Raw genomic sequence first — 21,379 nt, 5'->3', positions numbered from 1 at the left:
TGTTCAGTTCTGGGCACCATGTTATAGGAAAGATGTCAAACTGAAAAGAGTACAGAGATCCCCATCCTGGATCAGTCCAATCAGGGTTTTGTCATCCACAAACTTGAGAAGCTTGACAGAGGTGTCTGTGGAGGTGCAGTCATTGGGTGTGAAGTGGTGATTGGAGTGGAGTGGTGATTGGAGTGGGGTGGGTGTAGAAGGGCCCAGTCTTTGCAGACTGAGGTCAGGCTGTGAGTGGGTGTGAAGTGGTTGGGTGGGGTGGGAAAGGTTCCACTCTTTTCATACTGGAGTCTTGCCTTAAGTAGGTGTGAAGTGGTGAATGGGAAGGAGAGGGTGCCGGGTCCATTCTTTGCGGACTCGGGTCTGGCTGTGTTTGTTGGGGAGGGGGTATCTGATTTTCAAGCCTGCAGTAATACTCATTCAGGTTGTTCATCAGCTGCCGATTGTCCAAAGAGCGGGGGGCTTTCCTCTTATAGCTGGTGATTTCTTGCATGCCCTTCCAAACTGAAGAAGAATCACTAGCTGAGAAATTGCTCTTCAACTTCTCAGAGTATCTTTCCTTGGCAGCTCTGATTCCTCTTCTCAGTGCTTTATCGATTAGGCTATATTTTATCTCTAACGATTAGGCTATCGGCTTGACGTATATTTGCCCCCAGCACTCCCCCCCCCCCCCATCTCAAAATGGAAATGTTACATCTGTATATAATGATCCCATTAAAATGTGTATTTATGTCACAAACTATGGAATTCATATTTTTCAGCATTGTTATCAAGGAAAAGAAAGCAGTTGATATTATTTGATATTGTTTAATATTATTCATATGGAGGAGAAAATATAATAGCTCTAAAACCTACCTTAATTTTGCAATCTCACTCAAGATAATTCCCCTTTCCCTCACCCCTCCCCATCTCTCCCTCCTCTCGCTTCCCCTCTCTCTCTCTCCCCCTCCACCCTCTCACATCCCCCCTCTTTCTTGCGGGGGGGGGGCGAAGATGAAGGTGGCGCGGGCCCAGCAGGCGGGGGGAATGAAGGTGGCATGGGCCCCGAGGGGGTGGCGGGGGCCCAGCGGGCGGGGGGAATGAAGGTGGCATGGGCCACGAGGGGGTGGCGGGGGCCCGGCGGGCGGGGGGAATTAAGGTGGCGTGGGGCCAGCGGGGGTGGCGTGTGCCCAGGGGGGGTTAGCGAGGGTGGCGTGGACCCAGCGGGGATGGCGTGGGCCCAGCAGGGGTGGCGTGGGCTCAGCGGGGGTGGCGTGAGCCCAGCGGGGATGACGTAGACCCAGCGGGTGTGGCGTGGACCCAGCGAGGGAGGCATGGGCTCAGCGGGGGTGGCATGAGCCCAGCAGGGGTGGCGTGGGCCCAGCGGGGGTCAGTGGGGTGGTGCGGGGGGAAGATGGCTTGGGTCCCGGCGGCAGGGGAAGGCGAGGGGAGCGGGCTCCGCCGCAGCTGTGACTGGTGTTGGGGTTACAGCCGTTGGGTTCAGATTCAGCCACTCCCGCCCGGGGACGAGAGAACAGAGAACTGACCGTTTCCAAAGTGGAAACATTGATTTTTTTTTTCTCGATTTAATTTTTTTAAATTTATTTAAAAAAAAAATTTTTAGGTGACTTTTTTCCTAAGGGAAAAAAAGGGGGGTGCGGTCGCACCCAGCGCACCCCCCCCCCACTGCTTCGCCCAACCCCCTCCACATCTTCCCTCACCCGTCCCATACCTCGCTCCCCCACCCCTTTAACCATCCCTTTCATATCCTACCTCGCCCTTCCCCTCCACTCCACACCCCACCTCACACACCCACCCACGCATTACCCTTCACACTTTACCTCCCTCCACCCTACCCTCCCTCTCACCCCACCACCTCCAGCCAGTCCCTCATCTACCCCCTCCATCACCCAACCCACTCCTCCCATCTCCACTCCTTCCATCCTCCCATCTCCACTCCCTCCAACCATCCCTCCCACCCCTTCAGCATTGAAATTTGACAAACAAGTCAATGCCGTGGTAAAAGCTAGCTTCTTCCAGCTTCGGACGATAGCTAAAATAAAACAATTCCTCCAGTTTGATGGCCTCGAAAAGATCATGCACACATTTATCTCCTCCTGCCTCGATTACTGCAACTCTCTTTACACTGGCATCAGCCAATCTTCCCTGTCCCGCCTGCAACTGGTCCAAAACGCCGCAGCGAGACTCCTGATGGGCACCCGAAAAAGGGACCACATCACCCCGATCCTGGCCTCTCTCCACTAGCTCCCTGTGCGGTTCCGTATAAATTTCAAGATCCTTCTTTATGTCTACAAAGCCCTTAACGGGCTTGCCCCCTCCTACATTAAAAGTCTGCTTACCCATCACACAACCTCCAGGTCCCTCAGATCGGCCGACTTGGGGTTACTGAACATCCCGCGGTCTAGGCATAAGCTCATGGGTGACCGCGCCTTTGCGGTTGCAGCTCCTAGACTGTGGAACAGCATCCCTCTTCCCATCAGAACTTCCCCCTCTATCGACTCCTTTAAGTCGAGACTTAAAACTCATCTTTACTCTCAAGCCTTTCTTGACGTCCTCTGAGGGAGGGCTATATGTATGTATTTATGTATGTACTTAATCTATGAATCAATGTTGTATAACGTTAGTACCTCCACCAATGTAAAGCACTTTGGCCAACAAGAGTTGTTTTTTAAATGTGCTATAGAAATAAAAGTGACTTGACTTGACTTCCACCTCTCCCTCACCCACCCCTCCCTGTAACTCTCCCTCATCCAATCCCCCCCTCCTACCCTCTCCTCTCCTGACCCTCCCCCCTCCTCTCTGCCTACCTATTTTACCCCCATTCTACCCTTAGTCCTATTCTCAATTTACTTACTCAACCTCCAATACTCCCCCAGACTTTTTTATGTGGGGGGTGGGGGGGGAAGGGGGAAACTACCTTTCAGGGTCCCTACCTGGTCGGAGAGGCAGCTTTTCTCCGGGCTGCAGCTTCGACCCGTCCTTGCGGCCTACCAGCGGGCCTGGAGCGGCGTTTCCTGTCGGGGACCGCCCAGACCCTCGGCTTCGGCGGCGGCACAGCGCTGGAGCGCTATCGCTGAGCGGAGCGGGCGATGCCTTGCTCGGGTCGCCGCGCTGGAGCTCCGGTGAGCTGAAGATCACTGAGGAAAACATCACAGAGCTGCGGGACTGTGGAGCGATCAGCTGCGGGCGGCGGCGCTGACTTTACACCGGGAGCCTGGGATCTCTAGATGAGATCGCCAGTTGTGGTGCTCCAACCGGCACAGCCTTGTTGGCTTTGGAAGCCGCGGCCTCCAGTACGGAAGCGGCCATTCCAGGGTTCCCAAGCCGCTGAGAGGACTCTCCCGACGCCGGAGCAACATCACCCGGCGAGAACGGCCTGGAACATCGGGCCTCCGTAGAGGCAACTGTGGAGGCCTCAATGGGCCCGACTATGGGTGTACTGGGGTTGGGGACTGGACTTTGTGCCTTCCCTCATAATGGGAACCATTGTGGGGGGATGTTCTTTATATTTAAAACTCTTATTAATGTTATGTCTGTATTCCTTCTTTATGTGCTGCAAAATGGCAAGAAGCATTTCACTTCACTACACCTAGGTGTATGTGAATGTGACCAATAAAATACCTTTGATACCCTCTCCCACCCGTTCCCCTACACCATCCATGTCAACCTACCCCCCCCCCTCCCCCCACCAAGGGGTACAGTTGACGTGAAGAAATGCTCAGTTACAAGCAAGAATTTTGAAACATTTTAAATCGCATACTTATTGTTATTCAATAAACAGCCACACACTTTGCCACAAATGGCAGAGGATACTTTGCAAAATTGGCATGTTAATAGCTCAGCAATCAGTGAGGTGCCCAAAGTGTAATAGTATGGGAGCTTCAACTCTGGAGAAGGGGACGGGGGAGGTGGAACGGAGAGGGAGAGTGGGGGACATAGAAAATGAGCGATCAGGACCTTGAGGAGGGGAGGGAGGGGGGGGGGGGGGGGTGGGGAATTCCAGAGTTGGGGTATCTGGAAGCCGGAAGAACTGCTGGTGGTGTGAATATACATTAAGGGGAGCAGAAATATCAGTGGGTTGTTAAGGCTGGAGGCTGATAGGGAGGGGTGCAGAGCCTGGAGGGAGATACAGAGAAAGAGATGGGTGGAGAGGCTGGAGCGGTTTACATGGACAAGGAAGGGTGTAGAGGCATGAGGGGGTTACAGGAACAGGGAGTGGTGTAAGCTCTGGAGGGATGGATGGGTGTCGGGGCTTGGTAGAAGTTACAGGGACAGGGAGGAGGGATGATAGGGTACGGTAGGATGTTGAAGGATTACACCGGATTTGATTTGAAGCAGTGGAATGCAAATGCTATAAATTGCTGGGAATTAGCCAACCTGGAAGAAGGAATATCTGTGCTATTGGGATATTTGTGAGGAAGTCAAGCTTGTTGGAAACAACTGAGATTGTGGAGGTTATGGGTGAATGGTAAACTGGCAGTAAGTAGGCCCAGTGGCAGGTCTGCAGCCCAGTGGCAAGTCTGCAGCCCAGTGGCACGTCAGCTGGCCAGCTGCATGCCCAAGGTTACAGAGGTGCGGTGGTCAGGCCCGCTGAGGGATTTCTGGAAGGCATCTCGGTGCGCCGGGGAGGGCTGTGACAGCTCTTGGAGGTGTTTGTGCAGGATTAGAGGGAGAACAACGGGTGGTGGGAGATGGAGGGGCTGCGTGTGAATGGGGAAGCTTGTATCGACAACAAATGTGTGATGTCCTGGCATGTGCAGAGAATGCGCATACTATCGGGTGGCAGCAGTCTCACACATTCAGAAGATATGTGGGAAGGAGAAGGTTGGTGGGATTGACTGTAGAACTCTCCTGGGAACTCGTTTGGAGTCATTAGGTCCAATATCCTTCAGCTTTATTGGACTTGCCCTGTGGCCACTGGTCTTTGGCCCTGGGAAGCACATTCAAGTGAAAGCACGGTGCTCAGGGACACGTCTTCATGCACACAGATCATCCCTGGGGTGCACACACACACACACACACACACAATCTCACCACCCTGGGGCCAAGTCCAGGCTGGGATCTAATCGAGCTGACCGGGAGAAGGGGAGGGGTGGGTGGGGGGAGGGGGAGAGGGGTATAAAATGAATAATAACTGCCCTGGAGTATGTTACAGGTTGGGAGATAATGCAGTAGTTCAGGGGGAACATATCTACAATCACGCCGACCCAGAAGTGAGTTACAGGCTGCAATCTAATTGATGGATTCAGGGTTTTTTTATACAATATCAGACACCTGGCAGCGAGTTCCAGGCTGGGATCAAATCGGAGAATTACCAAATTGACATTTAAATGACAGACCTCAGGGAGAGAGTTCCAGGCTAGGGTCTATTCGAGGAGTTCAGGGAGCTTATATATAGACTGACAGTTTCAACAAGTGACTTGCAGGCCGGGATCTCATCCTGGGTCGAGGGCTTGCTTTATACAGAGAAAGTGTGGCCTTGTAAGTGAGCTGCTGACTGCCTCACTCCTGGCCATTGGCTCCACCTGGCGGAAAGAACTCGACCGTGACCTCTTTGTTCAGAGCAGAGAACGTCACCACGGGCTCCCCAACAGACGCCTGTGGCTTGATCAAACTGTAGTCTTCTTCTTTGTCCTTGACCAGGGCCTGATACGTTGGATCTGGGGACAGAGGCAATGATGTGAGCAAACTGGGGAAGTAGAAACAAAGAACTGCAGATGCTGGACACAAAGTGCGGGAATAGCTGAGCAGGTCAAACAGCATCTCTGTGGAGAACATGGACAAGTGCCGTTGCGGGTCGGAGTCTGAAGAAGGGTCTCGACCTGAAATGTCATGTATCCATTTTTCTCCAGGGATGCTGCTCCAGCACTTCGTGTCCTTTTGTGTGAGGGATCACTGAACACAAACTGTTTACAGTGTAACAGGAGGCTTGCAGCCCGTCCTGTTCCCACAGTTCTGTGTGGAGTGATCCAGCGAGTCTCCCTCCATCTTATCCCCTCTCCCCATTTCAGTTTCTCTCCTATCATATACTTGTAGGTCTTTATATTACTTATATTTCCTCTCATAAGGGATAGTAGAATTAGGCCATTTGGCCCATCAAGTCTACCCTGCCATTCAATCATGGCTGATCTCCCTCCTAACCTCATTCTCCTGCCTTCTCCCTATAAACTCTGACAACTGTACTAATCAAGAATCTATCTATCTCTTCCTTAAAAATATCCACTGATGACCTCCACAGCCTTCTGTGGCAGAGAATTCCACAGATTCACCACCCTCTGACTAAAGACATTTCTCCTCATCTCCTTCCTGAAAGAACCTCCTTTAATTCTGAGGCTATGACCTCTAGTCCTAGACTCTCCCAATCGTGGAAACATCCTCTCCACATCCTGCCTCTCCATCTATTTTCATATAATCTGCAAACTTTGCCACAAAGTCTTCAATCGATCTTCTTACAGCATCTAATTTTTGTTTGTCATCCTTTGCTGGTTTAATATTCCCAAGTCCTCTGGCCCACACTCATCTGCAAGTACTGTTCACCCTTACTTTCAATTGGATATCACCCTGAAACTCATTAGTGAACCATGGATGGTGCACCCTTCTCCCAGAGCCTATCTGCCTCACTGGTACTTTTGCTGACATTTACAATGTACTTGTACAATCTTCCCTGTAACACCCTTCAATCCCAACACCCCTCCCTATCTCTGCACCCCCTCCGGTCTCTTTCCTGATTTCTATCACTCGTCCAGCCCTTATGCCCCCACGCCACCTCTGATGAAGATTCAGATGAAGCCTGCTTGTGCAAATCACAGCAGTTCGCATCTCTCCCCTTTGTACATCTTACTCTGTGCCTGGCTCTACCTCATGTCTGTATCTTGCACGACATGCATCACTCTGTAAAATGTTCGAGTATTTCCAATCTCTCTCTCTCTCTCCCTCTCTCCCTCTCTCTCTCTCTCTGTCCCTCCCCCTCTCCCCTATCTGCTTCTCTCCCCTTCTTCCCCTCTCTCTGCCTCTCTCCCCCTCTCTCTCTGTCACTCTCTTTCCCCCCTCTCTCTATCTCCCTCCCCCTCTCTCTCTCCCCCTCTCTCTCACTGTCAATCCCTCTCTCTCTCCCTGCTCTCTCCCTCCCCACTCTCTCTCTCTCTCCCCATCTCTCTCTCCCCTCTTCCCCTTTTCTCTCTCTGCTCCCCTCTCTTTCCCCCTCTCACTCTCTCTCTCCCCTTCCTTCACTCTCTCCCCCTCCCTCACACACCCCTATTTTTCTCTCTCTCCCCATATCTCTCTCACCCCTCTCTCTCCCCCTCACTCTCTCTCCCTCTTTCACCCCCTTTCACTTTCTCTTTCTCCCCTTTCACTTTCTCTCTCCCACTCTCTCCCACTCTCTCTCCCCCTCTCTCCCTCTCACTAACTCTCTCTCCCCATCTCTATCTCTCTCCCCTCTCTCTTCCTCTTCTCCCCCTCTCTCTCTCCCCCCTTCCTTTTCTCTCTCCCCTCTCCCTGCCCCCTCCTCTCTCTCTCTCTCACCACCCCTATTTCTCTCTCTTCCCATCTCTCTCTCTCCCATAAAATCTCCCATAGCCACCGTAGCATTATTTTGTTACATGTACATCTACCTCTGTCTCCACATCTCTCTAATCCACATTGATTTATCTCCCTCGATACCTCTCTCGCTCAATTTATTTTGTCTCTAAATTTCTCTCTCCATCTGCCTTTTTGTTTTGCTTGTTGTCCCTCTCTCTACCAGAACCTGCCTTTCCCTGACTGCCTACCTTGTGGATGTGCCTTGGCAGCTGTCGGTGTAATCATACTGTAGTCGCTGACTTGCTCTTTCTTCAGGGGCTGGTAGTTGGTATCAGGGTCTCCTTCAGCCGAGCTGGGCCCAGGCATCTCCTCATCCTGGGCACTCCCTTTGTTTCCAGTGTCAGCGATTCCCACAGGTGAATAAATCCCTTCCTCATTGTCTGTGGGGGATATAATGGAGGCAAAAATGGAAGATTACGATCCACTTTGTCCCATTTCCCTCATTCTTCACACTTCTCCCTATGGCAGCACCATCTCTCGGTCTCCTCCATTGAAGGACACGTGAGAGAGAACAGATTACAAGAAAACAATCAGGGAGGGGTGGGGGGGGGGTGGATGGTGGAGAGCTGGCATCGACCTAATGAGCTGAAAGATCTTGTGAATATTTAAATCTGCTCTGTCCACACTTTTTCTGATGTTACCAACCATGCCCCGATCATCACTGCTTTCTCTGTGTTGGGAGCAAACCCGCCACTCAGTGTCATCCCACTGAGCAAAAGTCCCACATCCCGGGAATTTGAGGAAATTTCCCTGGAATCCTCTGCAAAAAAATATTCTTGTGGAAACATACAAATTAGGGGCAGGTAGTTCTCTTTGTCCCTCCCATCTGTGCCCCATCAACTACAGTAGGTCATTATCTTAACAACAGATTCCCACCCACCTCAGTGACCTTTCTACCTTGGTTCAGGAAGAATGCATACAGTTCTGCCTTTATCATATTCAAAAACTCTGGTTTTACTGCACTTTGGGGAGGAGAGTTCCAAAAACTCACCATCCTCAGACCAAAATGGTTTATCCTCACTTTAGTAATAAACATGTGGCTGCTTATTTGTAAAGAGTCCAGCCTGGTTCAAAATTCTCCCACAAGAGCAGCAACTTCTCCACATAGGCTGTGGGCCGAGGAGCTTTATTCTACTGTTTCGTGACCCAAGTCACCAAACTAAATGAAATTTTCACATATTGTGTAAAAATATTATATAAATCACCACTGAAACTCGTCATGAACAAGACTTGCACATTTTTTATTAAATTAGAGAAAAAACGGAAATATTTCAGGTATTTTTAGTCCAATCAAAGCACGTTTAACATTGAGTTGTCTGCCAGTTGGCCAATCACGCGCTTTGTTTCAGGCTAGCACACAACATAGCTGAGAGGGCTTCACTTATGCCTGTTTTACTGGAGATTCTGATGAAGGTTCTTTCTAGTTCTGTGGAATACATGTCGTGGAAACTTGCAGCAGGGTAATTGAATTTAGTGAGAAAAGCATTAAGAAATCTGAAAAATGTGTAGCTAAGTGGATAGAAGTGGAAGAAAGTCTTGAAAGCAAAGTCCCTGCTGAGATGCTGCAACACAAAGTTGTGAAACTTTGTGAATCAACTCAAACTGAAAGGTAAGATCTAAGTCTGAATTTATGAAAATTAATCTGTATGGACTTTAATTTATTTAATTGCACCCTTTATAATGTGAAAAAATGAGATTTGGAGGCAGTACATTCACTCATTCACTCATTTATTCATTTACTCATTCACTTATTCATTCATTCATGAAGTTGAGGGCCTAAACTATATGTATCAATAACAAGGTAAATTAAACATTTTCACTAATGCCAGCTTGTTGTAGAGTAATAAGTCTTAATCATCTAATGTCGGAGCTGCCTGCGATAACTTACCGGTAAAAGGTGCTCCGATCGTGGGGCCTATGTATTTAACATAGTGAAGCCGCGGTCTCAATTAAAAAGCGGCCGATTCGCGAATGCGCGGGCGGGGGTGGGGGGTGGTGTGTACATAGTGCCGTCCGTAGCGGCCGTTTTCAGGAAAATGGAGGAATATATCTATCTGGAATATATATAGGTATAATAATATATTATATTATATTATTAAATTATTATATTATTATACCTATATTACTATCTGGAATATATATAGGTATAATGATATATAGTTTAAATGGACTGCAACACGGAAATAGGCTGCCCATCGTGTAATATGGGCATTGGCCACTAGATGGCGCTTACTTTCCCGATCTCATTTTCTAATTAGTTTAATTAATTAATGTGCAACTTTTGGCAATGACGAGTTATGACATCCTTCGCAATTATATTTCATCTAAATCTGTGGAAAATTTCATGTAGTTCTGTGACTTGGGTCACGAAAACTGATTTCTAGACACATTTTTGATGCTCGGCCCACAGCCTACAAAATTTGCACGGCCCTCATGTATACACAAGGGGAAACTTACAGTGGCCAATTGATGATGATGATTCTTTATTGTCAGGTGTACCTAGGTACAGTGATATTCTTTATTTTTGCAAACAAAGTACACAAAAGCGTCGCCACAAAGGCGCCCGACAAAGTTACAAAAAGTGCTCGTCGGTCCTTCGTCCCCCCCATTCTGCAGGTAAGTTTCTGCATGTCTTTGACACCTAGGAGGAGATTCAAGCACCTGGGAGATACTTACATATTCAGAGGAAGAAAGTGCAAACTCCACACAGACAGATTTGGTGGTCAGGATTGAACGGTATGTCTGAATAGAGGCCGGGTGCCCGGAGGTGTGAAGCCGCAGTTCCTGCCACCCTGCGTGCCTGGGCTCTGAAGGGAATGTCAGTACTGCAACAATGCAGGGTCATTGCCAGAGCACATGGGGGATGCTGGCAGTGGTTCTGAACACCAGAGGGATGGTTCGGAGTACCCATCAGCTCCAGCAACGCCAACTTCCCAGAAATCAGCCTCTGAAAATACCCAGGAGTTGCTGAAGGCAGTGAGAGATCAGCAAATCCCCTTACCTTTGGCAGTGGTGTGTCCTTTCTTCCCTGCTTTCTTCTGACCTAGTTCAGGAGAGATAGAGGGGCGGTTAGCACAAAGATCGAGCACGGACCCACTGATGTAAACTGCAGATGCATCATGCTGACTTCACACACTGCCCATCTACCTTGCTACGTGCATTCTACGTACTTACCATGAGTTTGATTTTTTTTAAACTCGGGAGAGCTTAAGAATTACCTCGTACAGTGGGACAGGCCCTTATGCTTATGAGGCTGAAGGCTGATAAAACCCCAGGACCTGATGGTCTCCATCCCAGGGTACTTAAGGAGGTGGCTCTAGAAATTGTGGATGCATTGGTGATGATTTTATAATGTTCAGGATCAGTTCCTGTGGATTGGAGGGTAGCTAATGTTATCCCACTTTGCAAGAAAGGAGCGAGAGGGAAAACGAGGAATTATAAACCAGTTAGCCTGACATCGGTGGTGGGAAAGATGCTGGAGTCAATTATAAAGATGAAATAGCGGCACATTTGGACAGCAGTAACAGGATCGGTCTGAGTCAGCATGGATTTACGAAGGGGAAATCATGCTTGACGAATATTCTGGAATTTTTTGAGGATGTAACTAGGAAAATGGACAAGGGAGAACCAGTGGATGTAGTGTACCTGGACTTTCAGAAAGCATTTGATTAGGTTCCACATAGGAGATTAGTGGGCAAAATTTGGGCACATGGTATTGGGGGTAGAGTGCTGACATGGAGAGAAAATTGGTTGGCAGGCAGGAAACAAAGAGTAGGGATTAACAGGTCCCTCTCAGAATGGCAGGCAGTGACTAGTGGGGTACCGCAAGGCTCGGTGCTGGGACCACAGCTATTTCTAATATATATTAATGATTTAGATGAAGGGATTACAAGTAACATTAGCAAATTTGCAGATGACACAAAGCTGGGTGGCAGTGTGAACTGTGAGGAGGATGCTATGAGCATGCAGGGTGACTTGGACAGGTTGGGTGAGTGGGCAGATGCATGGCAGATGCAGTTTAATGTGGATAAATATGAGGTTATCCACTTTGGTGGCAAGAACAGGAAGGCAGATTATTATCTGAATGCTGTCAAGTTCGGAAAAGGGGAAGTATAACGAGATCTGGGGGTCCTTGTTCATCAGTCACTGAAAGTAAGCATGCAGGTCCAACAGGCAGTGAAGTAAACTAACGGTATATTGGCTGTCATAACAGGAGGAGTTGAGTATAGGAGCAAAGGGGTCCTTCTGCAGTTGTGCAGGGTTCTAGTGAGACCACATCTGGAGTATTGTGTGCAGTTTTGGTCTCCAAATTTGTGGAAGACCATTCTTGCTATTGTGGGAGTGCAGTGTAGGTTCACAAGGTTAATTCCCGGGCTGGCGGGACTGTCATATGCTGATAGAATGGAGCGACTGGGCTTGTATACACTGGAATTTAGAAGAATGAGAGGGAATCTTATTGAAACATATAAGATTATTAAGGGATTGGACACGCTGGAGGCAGTAAACATGTTCCCAGTGTTGGGGGAGTCCAGAACCAGGAGCCACAGTCAAGGAATATGGGGTAGGCCATTTAGGCCAGAGGCGATTTTCATGCAACAGTCACCACCGGCCTGTCGCGTAAATTACGCGCAATTGACGCCCAAGTGGGACAGGCCCTTTAGAATTCTCAGCTGCTTCGGGCATTTGGAGTAAAATCAAAGTGCAGGAGGAATTTTGCCATTCAGGGAGGGAATGAACAGGCGTTTGGGGTCGGGAGCCTTCTTCACACTGATGATTAGTCTTTTGAGTTCCTCCAGCACTTGCGTTGTGCTCACGGTTCAGGCATCTACAGTTTCTTGTGTCCGTTACCTCTGGTTTATCGTCCAGACCCTGCCCTCTCGATGCTGCCCTAACCCAAGAAGACCCCCACTTAACTGGTCTGTCCACAGCAGAAGTAGGCGGTGAATCCCAAGGCACTTAACCACAGGCACAGGAAGACGATTGTCACGGCCATCCTAACTAGGCAGCGCATGCACGAAGAGCCTGTGAACAGAAAGAAACGGGGAACTTGTGCACAGAGTTGAGGATCACTGTGCATCATGTGCATTATCGTCATTACCTATGACAATCCGTGTTTATTTACGTGTGAGACAGAAATTGCGTCCTGTCTGGTTTTGAGGACGTGACCATCCATGTGTGTTTGACCATTTGTGTGTCACGCTGTATGGTGTGTATGCAAGATCAGCCGTGAATGAGTGGTGTAGACCTGATGGGCCGAATGGCCTAATTCTGCTCCTCTAACATGAACTTATGATCCTGCTCTTTAACTGTTCACACCTGTCTATCATTGCATGTCTGAAACACTCAAGGTGTGTTTGTGCCCGTGATTGTGTATTCTGGCCGTTCATCTGTGACTGGCCATGTGTGTATTTGTGTATGTGTCTATGATTGTCAGAGTGTGCATTTGAACAATGTGTATGTGTGTGTATGTGACTGCCACAATGTCTGTGCATTTATGTTTTTGTGAATGTATGCGCACAAAAGTAGCTGTATGTATATAGTTTTGAGCATGTGTGTGTGTGTGTGTGTGTGTGTGTGTGTGTGTGTGTGTGTGTGTGTGTGTGTGTGTGTGTGTAAAATGGTGAGGGCAACTTTGGATATGTTTGCAATTATTTGTGTTATGGTTTGTGTGACTATGTTGCTGTCAGTGTACTTATGTGTGAGTGATTGCCTTTTTTCACTGTCATCTGTGTACACGACTAACTGATTGCATATTTACAGTGTCACTGTGTTTGATTGTATATGTATTTATGTTTTTTCCCTGTACATTTTTAATCTGCACGCCGCTCATGGTATATACAAGATGCTTGTGACAGCCTGTGACTTTCTGACTGTGTGACTGAGACTTTTTCCAACGTGTTGGTGGCATTGTGTGGTGGAAATAGAATAATGGGCAGAAGGTATGCATGTCAGTGACTGTATCTGTATGTGATTCTTTATATATATATAACTATACAAAGCATGTGCATGATTCTCACTATTTGACTGTATGTGTATAACTATCCGTCTGTGTGTGCTGTGACTATATGTATAACTGTGATTGTGAGTGAGACTTATGGTCGTGATTCATTGTGCACAACCTGTTTGTATGGGGCCACCTGAACATGTGTATGTTTGACTGTTCATATGTATATCTGCGACTAGATGTGTGAGATGTGTAATGGTCTGTGTGTGCTTAACTATGTATGAATGCAATTAGTCTTATAGTCACACCATGCGGAAACAGGCCCTTCGGCTCAACTTGCCTCATCTAAACTATTCCCACCTGCCCGTTTTTGGCTTATATCCCTCCAAATCTACCCTGTCCATGTACCTGTCTAAATGTGTATTTAACGTTATGTATAACTAAGTGCATACATTTCACTTTGTGTGTCAGAGAGAGATTCTGATGGTAGTATCTGTGTGTGATGGTGAGAATGTGATTTTTAGTCTAGTTGGCTGTGTCTTTGATTGTTCATCCGTGTGTCTGTGATTGTGTATGCAATTCTATGATTGTGCAGATAACTGTGTGTGTATGTGTGTGTGTGTTCATGAGATTGTATTGATTTGTGTGTGTGAGGCGGTGTACCTTTTTGATTTGATTGCTTCTTTGTATCTGTGTGTGCGTGTGGCTGTGTATCTGATTTCTATGCCTGTGTGAGTGTGGGAGAGAGACAGAAACTATGTATATGTATGCATGTCTATGTATGACAGACCATGTGTCTGTATGTGAGAGGCTGGGCATCCAACTTTGCAGATAGCTTTACTGTGCAGTGTTACATGTATGTGTGACTGCTTATGTTTAACCGTGAGACGGTTTGTGCCAATGGTGTGTGATTTTCTCTGCACAGGTCTGCGTTTGTGTGAGACTATGTGTAAGTGCATAATTCTCATGTCCCTATCTGCAACTAATTATGGGAGGTAGGTAGGTGCATGTGTGCAAGTGTACGTCAGTAATGGTGAACTTGTGACATGTTTGAGATTGTGTTTGTGTAAATACATGAGTGTGTAAGTTTCACTGGGAGCAAGACTAGTTGGGTGAGGTTCCTGCAGATACGTACACGACTATCTAGTGGATGACCGTGTGATTGAGTGAATGGTTCAATGCATATGCACGTGTGTCCCTTTCCACTTTGACGACTGTGTGAGATTGGTGTCCGGACAGGAGAGAAATTACTGGGGTGCGGGGGGGGGGAGACATAACAAAAAGTCCAACCAGTTTTTTGCATAAACACGCCAAAGACGTTACAGGCTGGGGCCACGTCAACGGATAGGCCCTCTTGGGTTGCCTCCGAAAGGCATTTGTACACGGCGCTGTTGCTGTTGGGGTCAGGTGTGACTGTCAACAGCGCGCCTCCGAAGTCCACATGGTGCCTGCTGTCGTCAGATATGTTGGTGCTACCTCGGTACCAGTGGAATTTTGCTGTTTGTCTCGGGATAGAGCATCTCAACTCCAACTGACAGGGACTGCCCGAGGCGGAGAGTTTCTCAATCGTGAAGGCAACCTTTCCCGCGGAACCTGGGGAGGAGAGAGTGAGGTTAGAGCCCAGTCTGATATCGGCGCTGCACACAGGGTCATCAACACAGGGCCACACGACCTGACTGAACCGGGCCGTGTTGTATCACGGGGGCAGCGAGTGCACGATCAGTTTAAAGGGCAGAACACCCATCTGCTCCGGGGAAAAAGGCAGGAAACTTCCTGTAAATATTCCCCGCATACAGCATGGGGCAGTTCAGCGTGCGTCTGGACCTACACGCAGTGGGAGCATCCTACTCCTGCAAAGAGTAGGAGTAAACGGGTCCTTTTCAGAATGGCAAGCAGTGGCTAGCGGGGTACCGCAAGGCTCAGTGCTGGGACCCCAGCTATTTACAATATATACTAGACCAAGGGGGGAGAGGGGGGGAGAGGAGAGGGAGAGGGGGGGAGAGGAGGGGGGGGGGGGAGAGGGAGAGGGAGAGGGAGAGGGAGAGGGAGAGGGAGAGGGGGAGAGGGGGGGATAGGAGAGGGAGAGGGTGGAGAGAAGGGGGGGGGGAGAGGGAGAGAGAGAGGGAGAGAGAGAGAGAGAGAGAGAGAGAGAGAGAGAGAGAGAGAGAGAGAGAGAGGGAGAGAGAGAGAGAGAGAGAGAGAGAGAGAGAGAGAGAGAGAGAGAGAGAGAGAGAGAGAGAGAGAGAGAGAGAGAGAGAGAATATGCCTTTTTACTTCAAGCCAAACAACCATTTGCAGGCAGTGCTTTTTTACCTCAAACTAACCATTTTTTCATTTTCAAAACAAATTAAGGGTACTCACAATGCTGTAGACATTTGTCAGTTTCATTCAAAGCTCTGATTGAGGCACACCACTTGCAGAGACTCATTGAGGCACACCACTTCCTGCTTTTATAGTCCCTCCCCCTGCCGCCAGCGGGGGCAGCAGAGAGAATGGGGAATGTTGTAAAAACATTAATATCTCTATCAATTTTCATCGACGGGAAAAATCCTCGGCACACACGCGGCGGAGGGGGGCTCTGAGCGAGGTGGCCAAAAATGACGGCCGTAGGTTGCGGCTTACTCTCGGAAACCGCAGCACAGAAAGCCAAAACCGGTCAAGAACAGAGTTTTAGTAATATATATTAATGATCTGGATGAGGGAATTGAAGGCAACATCTCCAAGTTTGCGGATGACACTAAGCTGGGGTGCAGTGTTAGCTGTGAGGAGGATGCTAGGAGGCTGCAAGGTGACTTGGATAGGCTGGGTGAGTGGGCAAATGCATGCCAGATGCAGTATAATGTGGATAAATGTGAGGTTATCCACTTTGGTGGCAAAAACAGGAAAGCAGACTATTATCTAAATGGTGGCCGATTATGAAAAGTGGAGATGCAACGAGACCTGGGTGTCATGGTACACCAGTCATTGAAAGTAGGCATGCAGGTGCAGCAGGCAGTGAAGAAAGCGAATGGTATGTTAGCATTCATAGCAAAAGGATTTGAGTATAGGAGCAGGGAGGTTCTACTGCAGTTGTACAGGGTCTTGGTGAGACCACACCTGGAGTATTGCGTACAGTTTTGGTGTCCAAATCTGAGGAAGGACATTATTGCCATAGAGGGAGTGCAGAGAAGGTTCACTGGACTGATTCCTGGGATGTCAGGACTTTCATATAAAGAAAGACTGGATAGGCTCGGCTTGTACTCACTAGAATTTAGGAGATTGAGAGGGGATCTTATAGAAACTTACAAAATTCTTAAGGGGTTGGACAGGCTAGATGCAGGAAGATTGTTCCCGATGCTGGGGAAGTCCAGGACAAGGAGTCACAGCTTAAGGATAGAGGGGAAATCCTTTAGGACCGAGATGAGAAAAACATTTTTCACACAGTGAGTGGTGAATCTCTGAAACTCTCTGCCACAGAAGGTAGTTGAGGCCAGTTCATTGGCTATATTTAAGAGGGAGTTAGATGTGCCCTTGTGGCTAAAGGGATCAGGGGGTATGGAGAGAAGGCAGGTACGGGATACTGAGTTGGATGATCAGCCATGATCATATTGAATGGCGGTGCAGGCTCGAAGGGCCGAATGGCCTACTCCTGCACCTATTTTCTATGTTTCTATGTATGCTGTGAGGGGGGGATTCAGTTGGTGGGGAGGGTCGGCGACGGGGGAAGAGTTTCTGTGGGAGAGGGGATTCGGTGTGTGGGGAGATTCGGTGATGGAGGGAAATGTCGATGGGCTCAGAGAGATTCAATGGGCGGAGAGAGTCTGTGATGGGAGAGAGTGTCTGCAGGCCGTGTGAGTGGTTTCAGCGGGCAGAGATGGAGTATCCGTGGGCTGTGGGAAATTCAGTAGATGGGAACATTCATGGACTGGTGATGTCCATGAATCGCAGACTTCAAGCGGTCATTGCATGTAAAGGATATGCAACAACATACTAAACATGACTACTTTCATTTACATGACATTGCTGTGTCCCAAACATTATGGTGCCCTGAAATGGGGAACTATGTATAAACACAGCTGTAATTTCTACATGGTGAAACCAAAATGTGTAAAAATGGCCTTTATTAAAATCTGACAATATGCACTTTAACCAGTGTGATTTTTTTCTATTACAAATCTCAAATTGTGGAGTACAGAGGCAAATAAATAAATGATGGGTCTTTGTCCCAAACATTATGGAGGGCACTGTAACCAAAAAGGAAGAAACTAAGAATGAACACAAACAGATGAAAGCAGGAGGAGGCCACTCGGCCCACAAGCCTGCCACCATTCATTATGATCCTGGTGATCTGTCCCAGGCCTCAACTCCTGTTCTGTGCCAGTTCCCCATAGCTCTCTAACCTCACAAAAACCTACAGACTTCCTCTTTAAAATCCCCAATGATCTGGCCTCCACAGCCTTCTCGGGTAAAAACGTTCTAGAGATTCATCACATATGCAAAATATTCTGTTTTAAATTGCCACTTGTAACTCTCTCCCCTATTCAACAATCTTCCACTGGTTATTACATCCTATCATCTACCTTGTTGAACTCCAGCAGGATCTTGTAGGATCAGTAAGATCACCCCTCATTCTTCTAAACCCCAAACAATATTGATCTAATTTCTTTAGTTATTTGCGATAGGATTGTCCTTTCATCCTGTGAATTATCAGAGTGAATATCTTTGGGACTGCCCACAATGCTGGTGTATTTTCTTCAATTAGATGAACAAAACTGCACAGTAGTGCTGGTGTGAACATCTTTCACAACCTCACCAAAACCAGCAGTCCCCCACGAGTCAAGGCGCCAGGCGGTGGAGGGCTCTAACCAAGCCGGCTGCCTGCCCCTTTTCCGGGGATACGCCCGTGCCCAGATGCAGTTAGAAAGGGAATACGCCCTGTCCACGGGCACCCTGAGGGAGTTCCGGGACCGCTGGGCTCCGCAGAGTGTTGAATGTATCCTCAATAGGGATTGTATCACAGTTGTATAGTAGTTTATTAAGGATATAAGTTTGCATTGTATTATGGTGGTGGGTTCTGGCTTGTTTTATTGTAGTTTAAATATTATTTTTTAATAATTGAATACAAATATCACGATTCTTTCTTTACTTTCTTTACTTTTCTCTCTTTTTAAAGCTTAAAAAAGGAAGCGGTACAATAAATGTAATAAGTTATATTTGGCTTGTATTATTGTAATGTACTGTACTTCTAATAAATAAAATTATTTTAAAATAAATAAATAAATAAATAAGTGGATACATTTTTTGATTAAAAAAAACCCAGCAGTCCCTGGGTTACAGCAGAGTTTCGTTCCTGAGAACGGCCCAGCAGCCGATATCTATGTAAGTCAAAAACATAAATTTTCTGCAGAAATCTACATATTGCCCTATATACATGCTAAAATTCTTGCATTTAATCAAATAATCAAACCAACATTACCCGTAATCCTACAAATGGAATGTTTGCAGTCATTAATAAATACCATAAAATATATTATCACTATTATCGCCAGCTCACCAGCTTGAAAAATGCTCTATAAGATGTATGGGAGAATTTGTGTAAAGTTGGATAAAGTTTACATTTTTGGATATTGATGGAATCACAAGATGTGGGGTTAGTGCCGGACAATGGCATTGAGGTAGATCACCATTCCCCCTTCCCATCGCCCCTTCTTTACTGTGGGTGTCAGAGGTCCTCCTCACAGTTCACTTTACCTGCTATAGACCCATTTAAAGCTTATTCTGTACAATGGAGACTCTAAGAAAGGGGAGAGATATGATCCCTCACAGCCCTCTTGGGCTGACCACCCCTTGACCCACTACAATATCACCTCACCACTTCCTCAAACAGTTAGTAGAGAAATGACATAAGTCTGAAGCAGCAGTGGCGGAGGTATGGGGTGAGAAAGCTGGTTGAGATGCAGTGAGAGCCCTTGGGAGAATGTTGTGGCTGAAAAGGGGGAAAGGACCTTTGCCTGGACTGTGCTGGGGATGAGGTTGACCCACAGCACTGATCACAGTGTATATCGTTTACCCTCTGTGTTCTCCCTCCCCATCACTACACCCCTCTGAACCATCTTCAGGAGCACCAGTCCCTCAGTCTATTATTCATTCCTCAGTGTTCTTTCCCACTCCCTCTTGCTATCACTCTCTCACTACTCCCCGTCTCATCCTGCTGATTGTCCTCGCTCCCTGTCCCTGCCGCTCGCCCCTCTTGTCCATACGTTCACTTCTCCCACCCTCTCTCACTCCTCTGCCTTCCATGTCCCCACCCCAACTCACCAGTCCACATGGAGCAGAAGATGATGACTCCCAGTACAGCCTTGGGCAGGGTATCCATTGTTTGACAGCTGTTGCAAAGGGGTCTGAGTGGCAGAGGTGACAAATATTCTGTGTGATCCCTGTGAGACAAGGTCACAGACTGGCTGCAGATAGAGAGGGAGAGGCTCAGAATGGTCAAGTGACCACAAGACTCAGCACTTCCTGACGCACGTGAGAGCAGAATCAAAATAAAAGTCACAGGGACCAGCCCACATCAGCCCTGAGATCTGGCTGTAGAGAGGGAGGGGGTGTAGACAGAGAGAGAGACTGTGAGAAGAGGGGGCAAAGAGAGGGAGAGAAAGGGCAGAGAGGTGGGGAGAGAAGGGGGAAGTGAGCATAGGGAAGGAGAGGGGGCAGAGAGGAAATGGGTCACAGAGGGTGGGAGAGTAAAGGAGAACGGGAAGGGAGAGAAAAGGGGTCAGAGAAAGAAAGGAACGGGGCAGATAAAGAGGGTGGAGGACAGTGATATTGCAGTGGGGGGCAAAGAGAGGGTGAGGGAGAGATAGGTAAATGTGGGGCACAGAGAAGGAGAAGGGAGAGGAAGAGAAAATGTGTAGGGCCATAGGGGAGGGGCAGAGAGCAAGGGGGAGTGAGAGATGTGCCAAAGAAAAAGAGTAGAGGGGTCAGAGAATGCGGAGAGTGGGGGGAGAGGCAGGTGTGAGGGCGGGGAGAGAGACAGGAAAGAAGGAGATGGACAGAGATAGAGGGAGAGAGAAAGGGGAAAGGAGGGAGATAGAGCCACACTGGGGTCGATGGAAAGAGGGACATAGAGGGGGTTGGGAGAGAAATAAGGAAGCCAACAGAGGCAAAGAGATAAAAAAGCAGTGGGAGAGGAACAGAAAGATTGGAAAACAGGCAGATAGAGTGAGAGATAGACAGACTTAGGGGGGAGGGTGAGAAAGAAGGGAAAGCGAGAGTGATGGGAGGGAGAAAGGTGCATGGAGCAGCAGTAAGAGAAAGAGGGGAAGGAGAGGGGAGCAGAGAGAAGGGGCAAGAAAGGAAAAGGGGCAAATTGATTGAGGAAAGGGGGACAGAGAGAGAGAGGAAGTAATGAGTAAAACGGGACAGAGAGGGTGAAGGTGTATTACGATGAAGTGGGCTAGAGGATGAGGAGGAGACAGTGAGTGTGGTGATGGAAAGAGGGAGACAGGAAACAAAAGCAAACAGACAAAGAAAGAGGGGAAGGGAAACTTGCAGATAACGAGAGACAGGGAAAGCAAAAGAAGAATGTTGATAAACTCCTAAGATCACAGTGGCTGGTAGAGCTGATGCCTCGCAGTTAGAGATCTGGATTCGATCCAGACCTCGTGTGCTGTCTGTGTTGAATTTGTACCTTCTCCCGGTGACCGAATGGGTTCCTTTAGGGTGCTCCTGTTTCCTCCCACATCCCAAAGACTTACAGGGTTTAGGTTAATTGGCCTCTGTAAATTGCCCCCAGTGTATAGGGAGTGGATGAGAAAGTGGGTTAACATAGAACAAACGCGAACTATTGATCGATGGTCGGCATGTACTCAGTGG

At 48.0% G+C, this 21,379-nt stretch overlaps 1 protein-coding gene across 1 annotated transcript; it reads right to left on the bottom strand.

The window, feature by feature from the left end:
* Nucleotides 1-4,050: 4,050 nt before the first annotated feature.
* On the bottom strand, nt 4,051-20,111 carry LOC116986873. Its single transcript, XM_033042634.1, has 6 exons — nt 19,823-20,111; nt 14,816-15,118; nt 12,496-12,603; nt 10,583-10,624; nt 7,770-7,961; nt 4,051-5,660 (listed from the first exon to the last, which is right to left on the bottom strand). The coding sequence occupies exons 1-6, from the start codon at nt 19,878-19,880 to the stop codon at nt 5,503-5,505; spliced, it is 861 nt and encodes a 286-aa protein (XP_032898525.1). The 5' UTR covers nt 19,881-20,111; the 3' UTR covers nt 4,051-5,502.
* Between the last annotated feature and the right edge of the window lie 1,268 nt (nt 20,112-21,379).

Source organism: Amblyraja radiata, chromosome 24 (genome assembly GCF_010909765.2).
Source record: "Amblyraja radiata isolate CabotCenter1 chromosome 24, sAmbRad1.1.pri, whole genome shotgun sequence".
NCBI classification, from domain to species: Eukaryota; Metazoa; Chordata; class Chondrichthyes; order Rajiformes; family Rajidae; genus Amblyraja; species Amblyraja radiata.
The sequence above is the reverse complement of the archived record's forward strand: the minus strand, read 5'-3'. Positions and strand labels throughout refer to the sequence as shown.

Coding starts and splice junctions, on each gene's coding strand:
- LOC116986873 (XM_033042634.1), bottom strand. CDS start 19,880: ATGGATACCCTGCCCAAGGCTGTACTGGGAGTCATCATCTTCTGCTCC. Junction 12,604..14,815: donor CGTGTTTATGCAAAAAACTG/GTTGGACTTTTT, acceptor TTCTGTTCACAG/GCTCTTCGTGCATGCGCTGC. Junction 5,661..7,769: donor TGCCAAGGCACATCCACAAG/GTAGGCAGTCAG, acceptor CTCTGTCCCCAG/ATCCAACGTATCAGGCCCTG.